The 24,607-nt window shown below is 40.2% G+C and overlaps 1 protein-coding gene across 2 annotated transcripts in view; it reads left to right on the plus strand.

Annotated features, from left to right (window-relative positions):
* Positions 1–24,607, plus strand: part of RELN (reelin) — a 499,645-nt gene that overhangs the window by 436,043 nt on the left and 38,995 nt on the right. For both annotated transcript variants that reach the window (XM_073898696.1, XM_025873239.2), the window contains exons 44-49: positions 99–357; positions 1,221–1,470; positions 4,979–5,147; positions 17,866–18,006; positions 19,468–19,645; positions 21,260–21,453. In XM_073898696.1, the coding sequence (XP_073754797.1) occupies positions 99–357; positions 1,221–1,470; positions 4,979–5,147; positions 17,866–18,006; positions 19,468–19,645; positions 21,260–21,453 (1,191 nt within the window). The remainder of the gene's footprint in view (positions 1–98; positions 358–1,220; positions 1,471–4,978; positions 5,148–17,865; positions 18,007–19,467; positions 19,646–21,259; positions 21,454–24,607) is intronic.

Below are 24,607 nucleotides of genomic sequence, written 5' to 3' on the forward strand. Positions count from 1 at the left end.
ATGACCCTGTGGGCTTGTCTTTTGTGAACAGTGTGAATTTCTCACTGAAGTAAAAAAAAAAAAAAAAAAAAATCTACAATAAATCTTCCTCATTTCAGATTTGTGCAGTTCTTCATGAGACTGGGATGTGGTAAAGGTGTCCCTGACCCCAGGAGCCAACCTGTGCTTCTCCAGTATTCACTCAATGGCGGCCTGTCGTGGAGTCTCCTTCAAGAGTTTCTTTTCAGCAACTCCAGCAACGTGGGCAGGTACATCGCCCTGGAGATACCCTTGAAAGCCCGTTCTGCTTCTACTCGCCTCCGCTGGTGGCAGCCATCTGAAAACGGGCACTTCTACAGTCCCTGGGTTATCGACCAGGTCAGTCCATTCAAAATTAACTGTTATAATTGTTGGCAGTCGAGCTGCATGTGGCCTAGATCACATTCAGTCCAGCCCCTTCGCTCAGTCGAGGGAGCCCGGGACCCACAATTGAATGACTTGCCTATGGGCACCCAGCTAGATTAGATATGCCATTTAGCTTCCTTTCGTTCTCTTTTCCTTCAATTGCCTGAGCCTATAAAAACAAACGACACCACAGAAGGCCCCGGTCCTGTGCATAGAGAAATCTGCCATATGGGTAGAGGGACTTTATCAAGCGTGATGCAAGGTTATAATTCTCTGAAAAGGAAAATGTGCAAATTAGCATTGGTACCACATGCACTCGCTTCCAAATCCTCTTTCCTAGCCTTTGAGGAAGAAATAAATAAATCTTCCTAACGTCCTTATGGACAGTTCTAAAGGATCTTCATCCATAATAAAATGCGTGTCAAATAGAACTCAAAGAACCTGTTAACAAACGGTAGAATCCAGGCGAAGAACTGCAACTGAAATGCCTTAGGATACAACTGTCCTTAAATAGAAATTTCACTTGGAAAATAATCACATGTAAGCAAATTTTGCTTTCCCAGCTTGGGCGCATGTAGTTTGCAAAGGCACAGTTTGGCCCATGAAGGCTGTGAATGGTTTTGTCAATACTTCGATTTGTTTTCTGCCGCTTCTTGCCAGATGGGCAAGCAGACCACACAAACAAAAGCATCCTGAAAGGCCCCTGACAGTATGCTCGCCGCGTGACGCCCGTGTTGAGTGATCTGATAGAGAAACACAAACAAACAAGAAGACCGAACTCTCTCCTATCTTGAAACCATATTGAAAATTCTTTTTCTTAAAAAAATACCTTTCAGATTCTTATTGGAGGAAATATTTCTGGCAATACGGTCTTGGAGGACGATTTCACAAACCTGGATAGTAGGAAATGGCTGCTCCACCCGGGAGGCACCAAGATGCCCGTGTGTGGCTCCACTGGTGACGCCCTGGTCTTCATCGAAAAGGCCAGCACCCGCTACGTGGTCACCACAGACATCGCCGTGAATGACGATTCATTCCTGCAGATCGATTTTGCTGCCTCCTGCTCGGTCACGGACTCCTGCTATGGTAAGTATTCCATCGCCAGGTAGAGAGACAGACGTGTGCAAATGGGCATCTGTGGCACCTCTCACAAGTCTGTAAGTAAAACAGAAGTGCGCGTGAGTCAAACCATGATCGCATTCTTGAAAATGTGTGTATATATTAAGTTTTAGAGGTCTCTTTTTTAAAGAAAGCCTCGTAATGTGAACTTATTTTTAAGTACTTGAAGACTTCTTTACATATAAATAATAACGCCTAATTTGTCTTTTTTTTAAATCCAGATTTTTCTTTTACCATCAGATCTGCAGAATTAGGGACTCTCATCACATAGAGAATGCCAGAGTCAGCAATAGGATTTACACATGAATTTGTATATACATGGGTTTTAATTCATAGGGCTTTATATTAGTTCAGCTACTGTCTTCTTTCCATCGCTCCAGGAATCATGAAATTTTGTTGTTCCCATTCTGTCTTATAGTTTTTGCCATTCGGGGTCATAGCATGTTCTAGGCCACCCTCATTGTGACCAGTTTGCATCCTCTAGGTTGTGCACGCACACACTCAAACTTACATACCTTGCACGTGCGTGTGTGCGCACACACACAACACACAAACATAGACACACCTATCTTAGGAGATATAAAGACTGACATCACTTCGTCCTTGGACCCTTCACTGTAACTTGCAAGCCTGTCGGGATTCTGGGGGTGTTCTGGTCTTTAACCACCCCATATCATTCTTCCTCTAAGAGATGCAGATGAGAATGTTCACAAGGACTTTGTCCTGTTTTAGATTCCAGGGGGCCAACATCTGACGAATTTGGTTACTTCCAAGGTCTTGCAAAATCCAGATTTTTCATATTTTCTTTACTTTGAACTTAAAGGACATATCTTAGGGGGGCTCCCAGAAATGCTCTTGCTACCTCAGATTCAATCAGTCAACACTAAACTAGTCAACAGGAGTGGAACTTGGATAAGTATAAGGTACACATCTGTCTTCAATAGGTCTAATTGAGGGGATACTTTTAAAAAAGTCAGAGTCCAATAGGTGACTAAATCAAGTGCTCTGTGGATTGGTACTGATGCAGAATGTAATGAAAGCTCGGAGGAGAATGAGAAGACCAGTGGATGGCCAGTCCCGGATCTGGGGAAGGTCTCACAAAGAAGCTTAGTCTCAAGTGGGCATTGATGACTGGAATGGATTTGAAGGGTGGATGGAGAAGAAAGGACATCCCAAGCTAGGCTAGCAGCATAAGCAAAGAAGCAGAGGTAGGGGTGCTCCTAGTCCATAGGAAAAACCCATGGGCAGACCGCCTAAATAGGCAATATTTTCATCTAGTGGAGGAGAGTAGAGTGCTGATTTTGAAAATAGAAAAGGATGTTAGGGTCCTAGATACCTGTTTTCCTCAGTAGCATAGGAAGGTGATGAGAACCCAGGGAGGTAAGCTATGACCCAGTAGGCCTGCAGCAGCACCAGGACTGACACTCTGCTTTCATAAGCCCAGTCCTGTGTACTTTCTACTGCGTGCTGGTGCAACCTCTGGAGAAAGGTTGAACTGAATGATAAAATCAAAGAGGAAAGTGGATAAGCAGAGTTTGCAGCTAAGGAAGAAGAGCCTTAAAAGGCACATACAAGAATCTGTGCTTGACAAGGACATGAATAAAGGGGCACAAGAGCAGAGGAGTGACACGGTCTGTTTTAGGGCGATTAGCCCAGGAGCTGATGAAGGTGGGTATGCCAATAAAGAAGCCTCAGTGGTCCTCTCTGTAGGAGGTGATGAAGTCCTCCCTGTGTGGCCTAAAGAAAAATGGGGTGGATAAAACTGATATGAGACAATGCAAGCACAAAGGAAAGAAGCAGAAAAATCTCAAAACCAGGTGCCAGTTTGAACATCGAGAGTAAAAAAGAGAAGAGTAAAATTTCTAAAATAATTTCTAAACTTTGAACCCAGAAAGACCAGTGCAAAAGTATCACCATTGATAGAATTTGGTAGTTAAGAAGAGATGTTTATTTATGAGGGAAAATGGTGAGTTTTTCTTTAGTTTGGGTGCAAGTAGCTTTAAGTGGAGATGTCCTTGAGTGAGGAGGATTTACGAGATAGAAAGCAGGAACTTTGTCTAAACGGTGCATCGCAATATGCCAACATCCGGTGCAATGCCAGGCTGAGTAAACATTTATTGAATGAAGGAAATTAATTGGAGACATAAAATTGGCAGATCTGGGCACAGGGATAATAGTTGAAGCCCAAGGAGTATACACAGAGAATAGAAAGCCAGAAATGGAATTTGGAAGAATGCCCATAGCTGAGCTCGTTAGCACAGGAGTCAGAGGGAAAGTAAGACAGGAGATTCAGAATAATGTCCTCCAAAAGAAAAGAAAGTTTCAAGAATCAGGGAATAATCAATGATGTCTACCGCTGTAGGAAGGATAAAACAATGAAGACTGAGCTGGACCACTGTATTTCACTTTCTAGTGTTGCTAGGAACCGTGCTGCAGTGAGTGGTCCCACGCTGACTGCACATGAGAATCACCTGGGAAGCGGCACAGCTCCGGACACCTTGGCTGTGCCCCAGAAGAGTGAAATCACAGTCCCTGGGGGTGGGACCCTGGCATTCGTGGTTTCTAAAGGTGATTTCAGTGTGCAGCCAAGATTGAGAATCACGACCTTAGAGAAAGCAATTTAAGTAGGGAGGTCGGGGCTCGAGCAGTTTATAGACTTGAAGCAGGAAATAAAGAAGAATATGAAACACAGGTTATAAGTTGGATTTTTCAGAAAAAAAAAAAAGAAAGAAAGATTTGCTTTTCCTAGACCCAAGGCCTGACTGCATGCTTTGGCACAAATTGCAAGGCCTCCGGCTACCTCCTTATACCTCGCTGATTTCCCAGTATATTCTATAACACAGCAGAGCAGGATATGTGAGCACAAGGGATTTTGCCATTTCTAAGCAGTTTTACCTATAGCAGGAGCAAAATTGGCATTGTTGGTCAGGATCCCTGTGGAATGGTCAAATTTTGAGAAAGTTGCTCAATTTTTTTAAACTATTTAAAAAGTAATCATTAAAATATATGGTTACTATGTTTGTACTTGCATGTTAACCATGAAATAAATAGACATAGTATAGTTGTTATAGTACATATATATAATTTGTATAATTTCATAATATACTGCAACCATTAAACAATAAATATATATATAACTACCATTACTATTGCTTACCTGCATATGAACAATGGTTTTGTTATGATTGTTCTGAAAGTTTCTCAGTATAACAGAGTGATTCAGGAAAATTTACTTTATATTTCACTTGATTCTAGCCCCTTAAAAGTAAAACTATCTTAATCTGGAAAGTGAAAAATAGTAACTAGTAATGTACAGAAGGAAAAATCTAACCAAGAAACATTTCAAAATAGGAAACATAAATACAGAGGAAAAATCAAATTGATGTTTGAATTAAAACATAAGAAAACATAAGTAATTATGGTTCCTGGGTCTGCATACATGTATTTCTATTCAGAATAACGTTTCCTGTTCCAGCTATTGAATTGGAATACTCGGTAGATCTTGGATTATCATGGCACCCATTGGTAAGGGACTGTCTACCTACCAATGTTGAATGTAGCCGCTATCACCTGCAGCGGATCCTGGTGTCAGACACTTTCAACAAATGGACCAGAATCACTCTGCCCCTCCCTCCTTATACAAGGTATGGATGCTTCTGCATGTATTGAACCCCAATTTGATATTATTTGGCATGTTGGATTTTAGGACAACAAGTTTAAATAAGATACATGCAATTTTGTTACTTGTTGATGGTATGGCCAGGCTCGAATTACTAAGCAAAACAAGGGCACCTGGACTGGCTGTCGGTAGAGCATGGGAATCTTGATATCAGGGTTGTGACTTTGAGCCCCACATTAGGCATAAAGTTTACTTTAAAAAAAAATAAGCAAAATAGGGGGTGCCTGGCTGGCTCAGTCAGTGGAGCATGCGACTCTAGATCTCGGGATCATGAGTTCAAGCCCCACATTGGGCATAGAGCTTACTTTAAAAAAAAAAGAAAGAAAAAAAAAAAAGCAGGGCACCTAGCTGGCTTGGTTGGAAGAACATGCAACTCTTGATCTCAGGGTCATGGGTTTGAGCCCCATGTCAGGTGTAGAGATTACTTAAATAAATAAATAATTTTAAAATGTATTTTCTTAAAAAAAAAAACACTTAAAGCGAAGTAGAAACCAGTTTTTGTGGTGACATCATTCTGTGTTTTCCCAAAAGCCAGGCCTATACTGACTTCCATTTAACTAATATTTTGAAAAAATGGCATCTGTAAGAAAACAGTGGCTGAATCAGCGAGAATCGCCAACTTGATTCACTTAAATTTAGAACAGGCACGTTGGATACAGAGCAGATTTAAATGGAGTCTGCTTTCTGTTCAGTCAGACTACTGTAGATATAGCAGTGGGTGGTGTCATATCAAATAGATACAGCAAATAAATGTGTATTAAAATTATTGTCTGCTTTTGAAATTTTATTTTCAAGAGTATCTTGGAAATTTTCACCTGGATCATTCTTTTTATATGAAAAACAATGATGAATGCATCATGCATTGTGCCTATAAGAAATGACGGCGGCTTCATAAATTTGCCTGGTAAATGCTTTGAGTAAAACAGAGAATTCACCTTGCCTAGTGGATAACGACCCTCTCTCTTTTCACTAAGTAGGTGCTAATCATAGGGAAGCTTCAAAATCTTGATAGGAATTCCTGTTCCCTCCAAAAAACAAAATGGCAATCAGTTGTTGCCATTAAGAGAGAAGCAAAGCAACCAGTTCAACCATGTGGAACAGGAGTTACAGTTTGGGCTCATTATTGTTCTCTTACCTCCTCACGAATGAAGAATGAATAAATCTTCCTAGCAAATGATCATAAAATTCAACTATTCATCTAGGACATAACTTTTCTTGGGTTTATCATAAATGGGCTGGTTTCAGTTGCTAACAGCCTAGGGCTTCTCTGCAATTGCTGGCTCAGCGGTACAAGACTATATTAACTGTCAGTAGAGTTGCCAAGTTTAAATGAGATACGTGAGATTTTGTTGCTCGTTAAAGGTATTGCCATGCATGAATTATTAAGGCGATCTTAATAAGTGAAATAGGAAAAAAAAACTCCATTAAGGCAGTAGTCTTCTAATGCTTTATGAATTCTGTGAATTATTACCCAGCTACTTGGTAGCATTTTGCAAATAAATGACATTCTAAGATTTATTCCAGCAAGTCATTATACCCTTGAGTCTTCTACTCAAGAGAGGTAATTATTCTCCATCTTTTAATCTATCTTTTAATTGTCTTTTGCACATACCCATAAGAATTTTGACCCTTTCGAATGACATTTGAAAAATCTGATGAGCAGCCATTTCTTCTTGTTATCCTATTGAAAATATACAGTTTGTTTATTGTACTACCCTCAAAGCCCATGTTATACCGTGGTCTTAAAGGTGACGGTGCCTTATAGTAAGGCCCTCTGGATAATTCAGAAAGAAATGCACATGAATGGACTCCAAGCCAGACCCACCTCTTACTGTGCTCTGCCATATGCCAGAGATCATTAGAACAATGTGCCAGGCTCAGAGCACTTTGTCTCAAACACAAGTTAGCATATCTATATCTGCTCTTAGTTTCCGGTTACTTTTTCAATATGGCATTTCTTTGTTTTGAGCTGAACTTTCAGCCTCAACATCTGCAAAGTATTGAGACATCTATGCTTATATTGTCCACTAGGACAGAATTGAGAATTTCCGTTTGTAGCTCTTCATCATAAACAAACATGATGCTGAGGACTTAAAGCCATGTGCTAAGTAGGGGTGAGGAGTGACTGTGACAATGTGCCGATGGTAGATTTGTCCACTCATTCACTTATCACAGAGCCACAAGTTTCCAGTATTGTTGGCACAGTGGTAGTAAGAGTCAACTGAAGTTGGTTATCCACAAACTGACATCAAACCATTACCCAGACTAAAATGACCAGTAGTCATCAGTAGAGAGTATTCCTTCATGTAGTCATCCATTAAACAAATACTTTTGAAACATTTAATTATATGCCAGGTCTGTGTGAGGGGCTGAACTTATCCCTGCCTCAGCGAACTTGGAGTGCAGTGGGAGAGAGAGAGAGATTAACCAGAAATCACCAGTAATCGCAAAAGTAAATAAAAAATTCAACTGATGGTGGACAGTTGCATGATGCTGAGAGATCATATGTCCTAGGGAGATTTGCCTTGATCAACAAAATCAAGGAACACCTTTTGGAGGAAAACATCATTGAAGTAAGAGATAAAGGATGGATAGCAGTTAACTGGGGGAGGAGGAGGGGGAGCAGTGTTCCAGACAAAGGAAACAGCCTATGATAGGAGGTAACAAGCATATCTGAGATACTGAATGAATGGATCTGACCTAGAGAGAAAGTGGAGTGAGATGGAGTCGGACCATGAAAAGTATCATAGGTCATACTGAAGATTTGGGGATATGCCCAGGATGCCTGTGTGGCTCAGTCGGTTAAGTGTCTGCCTTCGGCTCAGGTCATGATCTCAGGGTCCTGGGATTGAGCCCCACATCATCGTGTTCTCTGTACCCTCTGCTTTCTCTGTTCACTGGGGAGTCTGCTTCTCCCTCTCTCTCTGCTCTCTTCCTTTCCCTCTGTGCTCTCTCTCTCTCTCTCTCTCAAATAAAATCTTTAAAAAAAATTTTTTAAATGATTTGGGGATATGTCATATAGGTGCTTAAAAATCTGCTAAAGTGTTTGGGAATGGGGGGCACGCTCAGATTTGCACCAGAAAAGCTTATTCTAATTGGAAAACAAATAGGGGAGGATAAGAGCAGCTGGAAGGAGACTCTTGAAGAGGCAGTGAGTGTTGGTAGCTTGGACTAAGGTGCTGGAGACATGAAGGGAAGTAGAGAAAGTCAAGAGAAATGGAAGCAATAAAATTGAGTTTCATGGTGAAATGGACATGGGAAGGCGAGGGAAGGGGCAATGTTGAAGACAACTCTAGTTTCTGAGTTGAAGAACTGAATGGATGCTCATGCATTTCACTGGGCAGGGAGCACTGAGACTGAACACAAGACACATCACACTCTGCTCCGGACATTTCTACGTTAGAACCTAAATAAGCTGAGGTGGGTAGAATCATAGTCTCTATTACTCCCATATACACTGGTTCAGTTAGATCTTACTGGAAATTCAAAAATGAATGGAAAGCATTGTGGTTTAGTGGAGAGTTCTAGCTTTTCAGCCCTGTGAGCTTTTAAGCAAGTCATCCCATGTCCCAAAGCTGCAGGGTCCTCATGTGAAAAATGAAGAGACTTTTTGCCATGTAAAAAATCAAATAAATGTGCATGGAAGAGCTTGGGACATTGTGAACATTTATAAAATGTAGGTCATCTTCACATTTATGTGTTGACAACATGATCACACTCGTGATTATCAGACTTCATCTTCAGTCAGACTAAGAAGTCTTCCTAAGCTCCCGTAACAAGAGCAAGCGCATGGAAATGGTCGGACATTGTCTTAAGTTCCTGCCCTGGAGGAGATTACCATCTGACTGGGGAAGAATAAACAACTTAAAAATAAAATGTGCTGCATGTAATTGAGAGCTTCAGTGAGGAATGGGCTAGGAATGCCATAGGTACTGAGAGATGGGAGACAGCGTTGAATGCCAGAGTTAGAGGGGGTTTCATGGAAAAGATGGGCCCTGACCTCAAAGGATGGCTAGGAATTAGGTGGGTAAGGAGAAGAACATTCTAAATTAGGGAAACAATGTGAACAGGACACATGAGCCTGGCAAGAGCCCAAGAGTTGCTGATGAAGGCACAAGGCTCCTATCTGGAAGCTATGGAAAGTGTTTGTTCGTGGAGTTGGCTTAACTTATCACAAGCACTGAAGCAAGGCAGAGGAGTTTAGACTTGTTGGAAAGATGAACTGTGGTGGGTTTTGAACGGAGAATGTTCTTTTAAGAAAAACAATTGGGAGAACAGAGAGGCTCAAGTAAGAGAAATTGGCAAAGGCGTGAAGTAACAAGGGTCTGGGCTACAACTAACAAGAAGGGGATGAGACGGATATTATGGGACATTTCAAAGGAAGAACTGATAAAACTCACTAGCTTCTTCTCCACTGCGCACATCAAGAGATGACTCTGAAGTTTGAAGCCCAAGAGAATGGGGAGAAAGCTTCAGTTCACTCCAGGAAGGACAGTGTGACAAACTGAACCAAATGACGCTGAATTCAATGTGACGACTGGAAATACAAATGAAGACATCCATTTGACAGAGATGTGAAGGTCAAAGCCCAGGGAAAGATGATCAGCTTTGGAGGTGGGGGCATAGAGGTGATAGGCAGTGCCATGAAACTGTCAGCTCTCCGCGGGAGAGCATTTAAAAAGAAAAGAAAGGGTCCTTAAATTTAATAGCAGGATAAGTGGAAATGGTTATTAAAGAAATCGTGAGGATACAATTAAGGAGGTTGAAGAAGAATCAGAAGAGTACGGTATCCAAAAGCAAGTGAGAATGGAGTATCAAGCAGGAAGAAGTCACCATCCCTGACATATGCTGCTGAGACTAATGAAGAAAAAAGTTTCACAATAAATTTCCATAAGGAGATAGTCAGTGACCTTCAAAAGAACAGTTTAAGTAAGATACTGGAAATAAATACAGCTTGTCTGGCCCCAGAGCCCGTGGGCTTAACCACTGTATTAGTCCTACATTTTTATTGCTTGCCTAAGAGATAAGGTCCTAGAAGAAATAGGAAGGGAGAAGGCAGGAGATCTTGAGAGACGCTGAAAAAAAATACAAAGATGCCAAAATCCATGTTATAGCCCCTAATCTGAATCTGCCTCTTCCTATTCACTAATCCCAGACCTAAAAATAACAGGTGGCTCAAGTAGCATGGGTTCTGAAATGTCACCTGAGAACCAGTGAGTCAACAGAAGGGCAGGTAACTCAAATCCACTGAGAAAGGTTGCGGGGGTGGGGGTGGGGCAGGCGGGGGGGGGGTCCTGCCAATGGAAGGCTCAGGTGTGACTTGGCTATTTTAAGTCACAGTTTGAAGATGATCCATTCCCTCCTACCAACCCTAATGACATGGCTGATACCACTGTCTTTAAAGATTAACTACAACACTTTGGAAGCCAGGTGGTTTTAGCCACAGCATGCACACTACTTAACATTTGCAGAAGTTTACAGAAGTGATAAGCTCAAGAAGGGGCAAAAAGATTGTGGAAGGATTGGGAGAATGGAATGGGGTTGGGTTTAACTTTTTTCAGGTAAACAGATTTAGGGAAGGAGGATATTCTTCCATGATAATCCCAACTATAAAAGCAAAGCAAAGATCTTATGCTAAGAAAACCAAATAACTATATATAGTATTTATTGGGTTTGTCATGGAGAAATATTCAAAGGAATTACAAGTTCATTTTTTAAAGGAGAGATTCTTAAAACTTGCCTCAGTACTATTTATCTCCATTGTTACTTCCAATTTTCCAGTATCCTTTAAAAGACTTTTTGCAAGCGTTCATATTACTGAACATCTTATTAAAAATTTTCAGTCAAGTCAAGGAAGCCTTGGACTTCTCTTCCATGTCCATTTTCTCAGGCATCATTTCGATACTTTGAAAACCATTGCTATTACTTTACCAAATTTGTGTTGTTCTTTTAGGACAACAGAACATAAAATAACTTTGTTTGGTGTAAACCATGGTACTATGGATTTTCACATACTGAATATATTAATATTTTCACATTATGTTAAGACAAATAAAACCTATTTCCATTTCCACTACAATGGAGAATAAAACTATTTACAGAAATTCTGCATTCCATCTAAGCTTTCTCCATTGTCAACCTTGTTGCCAAAGTTTTATTAGAGAATTTGAGATTTGGCTGTACTTTGTACATATTGCTACGTATGGATTCTTAAGATTGCTTTAACAATTAAATATAAGTCATTCTCCATTGAGAAGGCATTTTAAAAATTATAGGAAATTCTTTTATTTGAGGGATAGTCCAATGTATTTGATGCTCTCGGTAGGCCTGCCCAGAACACTGTAGTTTTTTATAATCATTACTAATTATAATTATCAGCAAAAATAGTAATTCCTTATTTTACCAAAACAAGGATAACCATTTTCTTTTCTTTATAATCAAATCAAAATTTTGCTCTGAGTTTGAAGGGACCACAGATTATTTTTGGCTCACATTTATCTATTTAAAATCCAAACATACAAAATTTAAGAAAATAGCAAACTATATTTCAATATAATCATCACCCAGCTTCAACTATTATTGATTTATGACCAACCTTGTTTCTTCAATAGCACCACTCACTCTGGGCCCCATATTTTGAAGCAATTCCCAGATACATCATTTCAACTGTAAATATTTTAGCATGTATCTCTAAAAGAGGACTTTAAAAAACATAATTATGATACCATTATTCCACCTAAAAATTAATGACAATTTCTTATTCAATATTTTATTATTCAATATTTACTTAGTATTCAGTATTCAAATCTCCCTGTTTGTCTCATAAAACATTTTATCATTTTTTTCAAATTAGGTTACAAATCAATATAATTGGTTGAAATCTCTCTTAAGTTCTCTTTAACCTTGAGGTCTCCCTGTTAACCTTTTCAGATGAGGACAAAGAGACAGAGAAGTTATATGATTTTCCCCATAGACACACAGTCGGTGGCTGAAGCAGGATTATACCAAAGCTCTCCATTTGTTCTCTATCAAGGAAGGAAGACAGGCCATGTGGGGTGGCTTGTTTAAATTCTTCTATTGCTAACCCTGTAATATGCTTTCCACCCTAGTTCCAGAGTGGTATCATGAAGGATCTAGGTCACCTTATAAGGATACCTTACCTTTATCACATTTGTTTGGACTCATAACCTGTGATCCAAACACTTTCTCCTCTCAGTATTCAGACCCCAGTGTTTTGTAAGAAATTTAGAAGAAAAGAAAATTAGATGACCATAAATATTCTTTCATGAACAGTTTAATGTTATCTAAACATCCCAAAATGTTACAGTCATTTAGTGTCCTACAAATCCCTAGTGTTATTTATAATCACCAAGGGAATTTTCTACCAAAAGGTCTGGGATGCCTAAATTAAGAACCCCCAGCTAGCTGCCAAATCAATGGTCTTCCAGCCTTTACCTGCCATTCAAGACAGCCAGAGTTCTCAGTAACACGTCAGCTCCAGCAGGAGATAGTTCTAGAGCCAGTTCTAAACTAAGAAGTTATAGAGGCCGCCTCCTTGAGTGGCAGTCCTTACACCTATGAAATGAGTCAATTGTACAGAGAAGTTTCTAAGAGTCATCCTCTCATTTCCACCCCAAAATTCAACCTCCTTCTTTTGTTCATAGTTCAATGTCTTCTTCATGAGGATCTCCCCCAGAGGAGGGATGCCCTGGCAGATGGTCCATCCCTTTAATAAGAGCCCCTCGCCATAAGTAATTCATTCACACTCCTGGTACCAAATTTCAGGCCTCCTCTCTAGAGCCTACTTTTCCTCTCGCTCTTATCTGTAGGTCATGGGCTGTGACCCATGGGTCCACTCTGTTCAGGTGAGCTGATCTATGCTTCCTCCCAGGTGTACACCTACCAATGGGATTGCTGGGTCATATGGTGACTCTGTGTTCAACATTTTGAGAAACGAACAACCTGTTCTCCACAGCATTCACACCAGTCTGCACATCCACCAGCAGTGTATGAAGGCTCCACATCCTTGCCAACACTTGTTATTGCTGCCTTTTTTATTACAGCCACCTAGTGGGTAGGAAGTTATATCTCATTTTGGTTTTGATTTGCATTTCTCTAATGACTAATGATGTTGAACATGCACTTATCAGCCATTTATATATCTCCCTTGGAATATCCTCTACTTTTGTCTAACACAGAAAAATAGGCTAGTAGAGGAAATTGTTTTCCAGTATAAAGGCAGGACCTTAGCTGCCAAGGGAAATATAGGACACATTTTGAAATGGGGCATTGCAGAGCCTCTAATTAAAGACAGAGGGCCAAGGGCTTCAGCTATGACATTAACTTGCCAAAGTCAGAATAGATAGACTCGGGTGTACACATAGCAACAATACATACAGCCTTCCATAGTTAAACAACTGCTCATATTTAGGGGTCATGGGAGGAATAGGATGATTTTGTACAGGTTGAGGTAGTTTTGAAGGGTCTACTCATTGAGGATACATTGTAGTAACAAACCAAGAGATTATTGCCTTCTCTCAGTTGCGTGAGAGTGACTTACGGCACTGTGACTTAGGGCACTGAACTTCAGCTTCTTCGTTGGGAGTTAAGAGAGTTGGCTATATTTACTAGTCCTAAATATTTTATGTATTTCTGAGAGCAAAGGAAGCATTAAGAGAGAGTGAAAAGGTTTTTTAAAAATTTTGTGTGGTTCCTATCGAAGGGCTTTTTCTCACGGTGATGATGACAGTGAGGACTTCTTCATAGGTAGACAGAGTATTCCTGGAATAAAGAGTAATACAAAGACTCAGAAATGTGTATAGAAACTTATTAAAAGGTGTGGAGGCAGTGTGGGGAAAGGTTCCCTGGGAGAACAGAGATGGAAGCCATACTTTGAGGGTAACATTTTTTAACTTCATAGCAATGGATGTTCAATTATTAAACAACACTTATGGAGCACTTACTATGTGCAGTTGATGAAGAGGAAATGATACAAATTCAGAAAAGAAGCAAAGGGAGACATTTCAAGGATACGGAAAAGGAGAAATATGCTCTGGGGCCATTTTCCCCCCAACTCCAAGAAGCAGCAGCTGGTGGTGGCTGTCATTATAAGGAAGCTTCAAGATAAATGATGACACCTGCCAAGGGACTTCACCAAGACACTCACAGGTCTTGGTAAACACAAGCTAATTAATTTTCACAACACCCTTGTGAGGTGGGAAGTAGCATTTTTCGTAGGTTCTACAGATGGGGAGGTGTCAGCACATAAACATAAATTATTTGGTCTCTTTATATACTGAAGTTGTGACAGGGCTGGGAATAAGAAGTCCTAGAAATTCAACTTCCAGACCTTCATTTTTCAACTTATATTCCAATTCATCCCCTTAGTGAAAGTGTCTCCTTTTCCTATAAAATAATATTGGATAGTATATTTTCCCCTGTTTTATGGGTACTTAATTACTAAGTGCAGTTATTCCCAAGAATATAAAATCACATTTGAGACAGGGCCCTAGAAGTCCTCTAAGTTAACCCCCTCGTTATTTATGTTAAATTGTTCAGGACACAGGACTGACTAGTACCAGAATACAGATTAGCGCCCCCTAAATATCTGTACTCTTAGTGGCCAACTCTGGTTTTAGTAATTCTACACATGGTCTCCCACTGTTTCCTTTTCTGTGGAATGCCACAGAGTTGTACAGACTGAACATGTCATGGTTGGAAGTCCCCATAAAAGCTATCAACCCCAACAATGCGTCTGGCTCTTAAATCTTCTCTACAATCTCTTTGGTAAGTGGCTGCCCAGACTGTGATTCAACACAACCAGCATTCAGAAAGCCACCACCTGCTAGGCAGCTCATGCCACCTCTCAACTGCTGGGAGTTCTTCTCCCCCTTTGACAGCCATCAGATCGCTGACCCCCGGTCCCTGCCCACCCGCCCTAAAGACCTCTCTTATTTGATTCTTCCTGCCAACTTTATTGCTGTCGACTTACTATTCTTTCAGTAAATGTTTATGAAGTCCCATCTATAGGTGTCACCAACAATAAAATGATAAACAAGGAGAATCATCCAGCAGAGGAAACTATACATAAATAAGCCCTCAATAAAAAGTGATAAAGGCTTTGATGGAGCATCATAAAACATTAAGGTTACTTGCCTACCCTTTATAAGCACTGGAGATACAAAACAATATTGCCTGAAGGAATAGAGATGTTTCCTGCCCTTCAGAAGTTTATAGTCTGAAAGAAAGAATAAGAATGTAAGTGTTGACTTGTTATTAGGATCCAAGTAACCATGTGCTATGGAGGTACGATATTCCACTGTGTTATTTATAAAATGATGTTGCATGCAAACAGGCATAATTATTAATAAATTTCATCATTAAGAACTAACTGAACAGGGGCGCCTGGGTGGCTCAGTTGGTTAAGCATCTGACTCTTGATTTTGACTCAGGTCATGATCTCAGGGTCATGAGATCGAGCCCTGGGTGGTCTCCATGCTCAGCAAGCAGAGTCTGCTTCTCCCTCTCCCTTCCCCTCTGTCCCTCCCCTTCCCCCCACCCTTCATCCTGCTCAGGCCTGCGTACTCTCTCTCTAAAATAAATAAATAAATCTTTAAAAAAAAAAAAAAGGAATTAACTGAACAGCACAGCCACTGACTTGCACAACCCCAGGGGAGCATCTTCTAACCGCTTACTGTGAGAATGGTGGCCCCTGGATACCAACTCCCTGCACCTTTTTTTTTTTTTAAGATTTTAATTATTTGAGAGAGAGTGTGTAGGCAAGCAGGGGTAGGAGCGGGGGGGGGGGGGGGGGGGGGGGAGGGGAGGGGGGGGAATTTCAAATGGACTCTGCACTGAGCACAGAGCCTGACATGGAACTGGATTTCATGACCCCAAGATCATGACCTGAACCAAAACCAAGAGTCAGATGCCCAGCTGACTGAGCCATCCAGGTGCCCCTTAACTGCCTGCACCTATTGAGCACCTACTAAGTGCTAGGCACTGTGCAGTGAGAGTATAATGTTGAAAAAAGGGGATTAACGCTGTTCTTTGTAACTTAGTCTTCTGAGGGGGAGGCAGACATTTAAGAAATGCATATGCAAATAAATATATAACTACAAACGTGATAAATACTATAAATGGAAAAGAACAGTTTGCTCTGGAATAAATGTGATTTTTAAAGGGCCCCAAAAGAAAATTTCTCTGAGGACTTAAGACTTCCTCCAAGACCTGAGGGACACATAAGGGATAACCAGGCAGAGAGATGAAGAAAACGTAGGCAGAAGATGGGAAAGAATGTTGTGAGCCCTGGGAACTGGGAGAAGGAGCGGTGCTCCAGACTGAGTAGCCAGGATGCAGGGCTGGAGGGTGGGGCCCAGGAAGAGTTTAGGGTTGAAGTTAAATGCCACAGGAAGTGATAGGAGGATGTTAGGTAGTCTGCTGGGAGCTGAGGAGCAAGAAGTATTATGGAAAAATCAGTGCATAGATGCTCAGTAAGCAAATATCAAACTGAACTATGCATTTTCAGAACGGAGATTTTTAGTTCTGGTCTGTTCTTTTCTAGTTTCTAAACTTAATGCATATGTTTTCAATTAGAAAACATATACCCCTTGCTGTTGTTTGGTCTTTGTCCTCCTCAAAACGAGTATCTCTCAGTCAAGTGATTAACTGTCTCCTAACGATATCAGTATATGAATCCATAAAACAGGGACGCCTGGCTGGCTCAGTCAGTGGAGCATGAGACTCTTGATCTTGGGGTCATGAGTTTGAGCCCCATGTTGGGTGTGGAGATAACTTAAAAAATAAAATCTTAAAGAAAGTGAATCCATAAAACAAAACTTGCTTTTTCTAATTATTTCCTCTGTGGGTTTCTAAATGTTCACCATCACTTGAGCCTTGAGAAGTGTTTGGATTTACTGCCATCTAGTGTCTCTGAAAACATAAGTTTGTGTTTCTGAACAAGACACTTCCTAAAACTGTGCAAATGAACAAATATATTTCTGCTTCTGGAATGGGAGAATCTCTGTTTTGATTTTATTTACATTGCATTTGAATTAATATAAAATAAGTCTGGTGGCCTTATTACCCTCTCTCTTTTCTCCATCCAATTATCTAGGGTTTCATTGATCCCTCTGATTTACACTCTTACTGTCTTCTTAAGACTTTCATTGTGAGAATTCCTCACGAATGCTGTCTGAGGTGGACCAGTATGCCCACTGTACAAAAGTGTCTAGTCTTCAGAAGCACTAAGGAGTTGGAATCGAGCTTTCCAAGTCAAATGCAGAGGGGTTGGGCGGCTCAAAGACAGGCATCTTTCCCTAATTTGCAAATATAACTTAACAACAGCCGTGGTGTCACTCCACAGTGGTGCCCACAGGAAATTCAGGGCTCGCCGTTCCCCTGAGGCTACTGGTGAGGATTAGTGTGAGTTTCTGTTTTAGTCTGTTTTTACAAGGCTGGGAAAGATAATCAGCCCAAAATATATTCTCAAGCTATTGCAGTTCAGTTTGGCCTGGTGTTGTTAGTCAAAGTTTTGCATAGGTAATTAAAATAATGAACGCTTTTCTGAGAAGACAAGTTAGGGATGTAACCACATTTTTGTTATAGCCATCCATGCACTTGTTCAAATATACACATTTCCTTTCCCACCACAATCTTCATTATAATTCTCTTGTTCTTCAAAGGTCCCAAGCCACTCGTTTCCGTTGGCATCAACCAGCTCCTTTTGACAAGCAGCAGACATGGGCCATAGACAATGTCTATATCGGGGACGGCTGTATAGATATGTGCGGTGGCCACGGAAGGTGCATCCAAGGAAGCTGTGTGTAAGTACATTATGTTTTCTTCCTTCCATTGGCAGTTCCTGACTCTCATTCCAGCCAGGAGATTTTTCTGAAACTGGGTTTGTAATCACTTCAAAGCTGCCATCGGTCGTATGGTTTTCTTGAAATCTGTTACTGAGCTAACTGTAGAGCTTATGGATATTGTATCTTCCTTCTTGCTTAGAGATTAAGAACTGAACAATAGCTATCTTGTCAAGAGAAAAGTGAATTATCGTCAACTGTATTTTATTTCCTTCTGTGTTCCTGTGGCACACGTGAGCCCAGAAAAGGACATAGAAGAGGTTTGGGAGTTCAGCATATTCTGACCTGAAATAATATGTCATAAGTATTTTTCTCACTTAGGCCTGAATATATGTAATAGATACTCATTACTTGTGGTTGAATTGGTATTCCTGTGTGGTTTGCATAAGAAAGTTTTTAAATGCCTGCTCAATTTGCCCTCAATGGAGAGGGCTAGTATTTTACTTAGTGAGCGTTAGCATCTTTGGAAGGATCTAAATAAAGTGTGTGTGTGTGTGTGTGTGTGTGTGTGTGTGTGCATGCGCATGCGTGCATGCCTGCACGTATCTTGTGTACTACAGGTCTTTGTGCTTTATTTTCAAATATTTTGCTATTTGGTAGGATAGTATGAATGAGGGTGCTGATAGAGAATTCATACTGCCTTCTCCGCTAATCTCCGCACACCTGGGAGGCCTTTCCTGTGGTTAATGATTCTAGCCCATATCCAGAATGACCTCTGAGACCCCAGAGTCTCCAGTCCTACATTCATATTTCCTCCCGCATTGAACACGGAGGTTGGTCCTTCAGTCAGAGATCGCAGATGCTACCCAAAGAACCCACTGCTGTTTGGAACATGGAATCTTGGATTCCTAACTGACCCAAAGCCTCTTTAAAAAGACCAATTTCCTGAGTTATTAGGACCTACCAGTTCAGTTTGGCAGCCACAATTTCTTATCAGCTTTCTAGAGCTATGTCACGTAGAGACAGGGCTCTAGTAAATTCTTTGAAGTTGCTTCTTTCCCTGTAAGACCAAGTCACTACTTTAGGAATGCCTAGAGGCAGCTAATTCACAGATTATTTCTAACCTAAAGCACACTTAAGAAAAGCAGATGAATGGGGCGCCTGGGTGGCTCAGTCGTTAAGCGTCTGCCTTCAGCTCAGGTCATGATCCCAGGGTCCTGGGATTGAGCCCCGCATCGGGCTCCCTGCTCCGTGGGGAGCCTGCTGTTCCCTCTCTTGCTGTGTCTCTCTCTGTCAAATAAATAAATAAAATCTTTGAAAAAAAAAAGAAAAAGAAAAGCAGATGAATTCTGGAAAGCTCTGTGAAGCTAAGTAAGCTTTCATCATCCTGGACTAGGAATAGCAGCTGTCTTCACTAACCTGAGAACACAATTGTGGAGGTTTTTTGCATGTTGACTTTTCCTTTCTTTTCTCCGTACCCAGCTGTGACGAGCAGTGGGGTGGCCTATACTGTGAAGAGCCCGAGATCTCCCTTCCAACCCAACTCAAAGACAACTTCAATAGAGCTCCATCCAACCAGAACTGGTTGACTGTGAACGGAGGGAAACTAAGTACCGTGTGTGGCGCTGTGGCTTCGGGAATGGCTCTCCACTTCAGCGGGGTGAGTATTTGGCTACTGGTTATTCATATCTGCATCCTCTGAGGTTCCCCCAAAAGAGTTGAGTCTCTCTTATTGGCAAATCAAGATACAGAATTAGACACTCTAAATGCACAACCCTGATGCGAACTTGCAACTTTATACAAATCAGAAAATACTAATTATTTCCAACATTTTCCCCATCACAAATCAGTCGAGACCATTTAATTATGCAAGGTAGTGTCAGCACAAGGCATATGTACGTACACATTAAAAAAGGACTTAAGTGAATTTTCATCCTGGGAGAGAGGGCTTGTACAGTGTGCAGGGGTCTTCCATCTGGATGATGCTCTAATTGAAAACTCTTGAGCTTGCAACAGATTTGGGATTTAAGGAGCCAAAAATCAGGAAAATGAGCTTCAGTGTTCCCTGAATTTATTAACAACACTTACTTCTTTCTCTAAATTATCAAAGAAAGAATAATTATCAGTAATAACTAGACATTTTTATTTATAGCAAATTATTTTGTGAATGACAACAGCAATGTTAGAAAATTTCTTTGATGGGGCACCTGGGTGGATCAGTCAGATAAGCATCTGCCTTCAGCTCAAGTCATGATCTCAGGGTCTTGGGATTGAGCCCAGCATTAGGCTCTCTGCTCAGCAGGCAGTCTGCTTCTCCCTCTCCGTCTGCTTCTCTCTCTCTCTGCTTCTCTCTCTCTCTCTTTCTCAGAAATAATAAAATCTTAAAAAAAAAAATTTCTTTGAGAAATTTTATGGTCCTTCTAATTGCTACTAAAGATGTGTTTAAACTCCTTCAATACCGTAATTAAGTACGCTTCATAAGCAATTTAATTTTTAAAAATTACAAATTCATTGTCAGGTCTTTATTTCCCTACCATTCCCTATCTTAGAATTTGCATTTGTGCCAATAAAGTGTGTTATTTATATTCAGTGTTTTAGCTGATAGTAACAATATAGGATTCCTATAATTCTCAACGCTAAGAATGCATGTTTACAATACCCTTTGTAGCTTAGCTAGAACTCCAAGAGGCCTAGTTTTCTGCCTATGTTCAACTAAGAATTATCTGCCTATCTACACTAATAAATTAATATAGATGACACTAAAATCAGCTATGAGCATTTAAATAAAAATCATTACAACTATTATCTCTAATAATTAAATTGTATGAAATCCTTAGATGTAGTCATTTTTAAATTTCATATTAAAATAGTTATCTCAACATGCTATTTTATTAATAGCTATTACCTTTTAAAAAATCTAAAAATACCTGTGAATAACTGGAAATAGTTTAATAAAACAGAACAGTTACTTTAATTTCAGCTCTCATATTGCTCATAAGAAAACAAAAGAGAATCCCCTTAGAATACATCGTCCTTTGTTAAGTTCTAACAATGAAATTTCAAAGTTTAGCAAATATTTGGTGAGTACCTACTATGTGCTAGAAGCCATGCTGGGAGCTAGGGTAACGGGAAAGATGATACAAACACCAGTATTACAATACCGTGGGACTTGTATTACAAAAGAAATATAAAAAGACAGAAGCCAGAGAAAACCTTTAACCTGCAATTACAATTCTTTATCACTGTTTTGCTGGATTCTGCTTTTCTCCCTTAGGGTTGCAGTCGACTGCTAGTCACCGTGGATCTGAACCTCACTAATGCCGAGTTTATCCAATTTTACTTCATGTACGGATGCCTGATTACACCGAACAACCGTAACCAAGGTGTTCTCCTGGAATATTCTGTCAATGGAGGCATTACCTGGAACCTGCTAATGGAAATTTTCTATGATCAATACAGTAAACCTGGGTTTGTATTCTATTTTATCTTCAATAATGAGTACGTTGAGCAAAGATGCTTGATGAGGTCTGTCAGCTTTAGTCACGGGGACTGCAGGGGACCTGGAACCATCCCCCCTGGTAGAGATTCTTCTGACACTGACATAAAGATAAGATTTCTGAGCTGGATAAGCAAACTGGTTTGGGTTTTTATTTTAAGAACAACTACTTTTTAAATTCCAGAATAAGATAAAATATGTTATCACAATGCCAGTCATGAATAGACCCAGTGCAAAAACCCATGTGAATTAATGAATATATGGTAATTAATTTCAACGACATTTTGGGAAAATAGAAACAGGAAGACAATATATTTATTTATTCAGTCATTCATTTATTTATATAAGGTTTATATAGTGTTCCCTCCATTTTAGAGAATTGAGGACTTGGAAATACCTAGAGTCTATTTTTTAATTACTTATTTGAAAAACCCCTAGGGGCGCCTGGGTGGCTCAGTCGTTAAGTATCTGTCTTCGGCTCAGGTCATGATCCCAGGGTCCTGGGATCGAGCCCCGCATCAGGTTCCCTGCTCCGCGGGAAGCCTGCTTCTCCCTCTCCCACTCCCACTGCTTGTTCCCTCTCTCGCTGTGTCTCTATCAAATAAATAAATAAATAAAATCATTTTAAAATTTAAAAAAAAACCCTCACAATGGGTTTATTAAACACAATGTTTAAGTCATTTAGAATATATATTCTCGGGGCAGGCACCTGGGTGGCTCAGTCGGTTAAGTGGCTGCCTTTGGCTCAGGTCATGATCCTGGGGTCTTGGGATCGAGCTCCATGTCCAGCTCCCTGCTCAGAGGAGAGCCTGCTTCTCCCTCTCCATCTGCCTGTCACTCTACCTACTTGTGCTCTCTCCCTCTCTCTCTCTCTCTGTCAAATAAATAAATTTTAAAAAATCTTTAAAAAAAACTCTTTAAAATATATATATTCTCTGCCACTGACCTATACACTTAAAATGGGAAGTTTAGCATAACATATAGACTTGTCAAATCAGTATCTTACAAACACACCTGGAAAAAAATTTAAGTGTTATATATATTTTACTACAATTTAAAAATATTTAAAGAAAATTTTTAGAAGTGAATAAATGGGGGCGCCTAGGTGGCTCAGTCCATTAAGTGTCTACCTTTGGCTCAGGTCGTGATTGAATCCTGAATGGGACTCCCTGCTCAGCAAGAAGTCTGCTTCTCCCTCTCCCTCTGCCCTTCCCCCTGCTCCCCTGCGCGCTCTCTCTCTCTCTCTGTATCTCTCTATCTCAAATAAAGAAATAAAATCTTTAATAAATAAATAAATAAATAAGATACATATATTCTCAAAGGGCAAAAAGCAATCAATGTGACCAATGAGAAAAGTTAAAAAAGATCTAAAAAAGTAAAAGAGCATATTTATTAAAGTGGAAGGAGGAGAAGAGAGAAGAGGGTAAGAGAGAGAAAGAAGTTTGGAGGAGAGGAGAGAGCAGAGGGGAGGGGAGGGGAGGGGAAAGGAGAAATGAATACAGCCTAGCCAAGAAACAGAATAATTAAAAGCACCCAAAAAGGAAGACAAAACACAGATCATCCCTCCATACATGGCAAACCAGGTACAGGCTAAAAATCAGGTAAAAGAAAAACAAAGAAAGAATCTTGTAAATTGTCATTTAAATTCAAGATATCTGTTAAGAAGAGGTTCAGTTGTGAATGACAGAAAACCCCAAGTAACTTAAACAAAAGATTTTTTTCTCTCAATATAAATTAGATCCAGAAGAAAGTAGCCCAGGGCTGCTACAGCAGCTCCACAAGCACCAGAGACCCAGCTCCCTTCTACCTAATACTTTTGCCACATCCAACACATGACCTCTATCTCGTGGTCCAAAAGGGCAACTCTAGCTCCTCCACATTCCCACTGGCAGAAGGGAGGATGGGCAAGAGGGGCATGCTGTCTCTCTTTAAGGACACTTCCTAATGGTTGCCCCTATTTCCATTCACATTCCAGTAACCAGAACTTAGCCACAGAAACACACCCAGATGCAGGGGAGTCTGGACATACCGTCTTTATTCTGGGTGACTGTTCACCTCGCTAAAAAGATGGGCTCCTATTATGAAGGAAGAAGGGGGAAATGGCAGTTGAGAAAATGCCAGCCGCAAGCAAACATTTTAAATCCTGCACTTGCATTAAAGTTGGACACCAGTAAAGGAATCCAAAGAAGCTAAGAAGAACACAGCGTTAATAGTGCAAAAACCGTGCTCATCTATTAGTAGAAGATAATAGATAAGCCAAGTAAACCATTTCCTTAGTCTTTATGGAGAAAGTTATAAAGACTCTCAGGTTTGAGTTCCTGAACATTTAGCATAGTATACAGAGAAAAGGAAGTTGAGTTAGGATATAAGCATAACTGTCTGATCTGCTTTAGTTCTCTCAGGGAGAAACAAATTGACCAAAGTAGGAACAGTGGTCATAATTTATTTAAACTTTCAACAGCCTTAGTTAGATAAATTTCCACTCCAAAGGTTTATAAAATGTGGTCAAGGATTTATCAGAGAAAGGAAACTAATTTAGAAATAAGAAAGAAAAGAAAAGATAAAGATCATTGCTTTGGGTAAAGAAGTCTATTGTATGCCCTTCCAGGAGCAGATAGATTTCTGATATTATTTGATATACTTTAAAATGTTAAACATGCCAAATCAATGCTGATAATCGTACAAGGTGAGCATTACAAAAAGGGAGCAAGGAGAGGAGCAGATGAACTTCAAAACTGAAATGCATGGGGAAATAAACTTTGGAACAGATTATTTGCCTAAGCATTGATGGTCTCCAGAGTACCATTCACAGTCTACACTTTCCTTGTGTACCCTTTGGTACACAAAATGCATCTTGGTCTTAGGCTACACAAAATATGGACATAGTCCATAAAGTATTTAAAATTCAAGTACTGAAAAATCTAACCAAAAGCATCCTCAATTTGAATGGATCTTGATTGGTCCCCATCTGGAATATGGCCTACTATTCTGGAATCTACCTCAAGAACGACATAAAAGAGAAAAGAGGAAGGAAAAATAAAATCAACAAGGAGATACTATGTAAATAAAGCTGAAATAACGAACCCTCTTCAATGTGAAAGACAAAAACTGAAGGAGCCACCATCA

This window comes from Callorhinus ursinus, unplaced genomic scaffold (genome assembly GCF_003265705.2).
Source record: "Callorhinus ursinus isolate GAN/ISIS: 27379988/994484 unplaced genomic scaffold, GSC_fseal_2.0 scaffold12, whole genome shotgun sequence".
Lineage (NCBI taxonomy): Eukaryota > Metazoa > Chordata > Mammalia > Carnivora > Otariidae > Callorhinus > Callorhinus ursinus.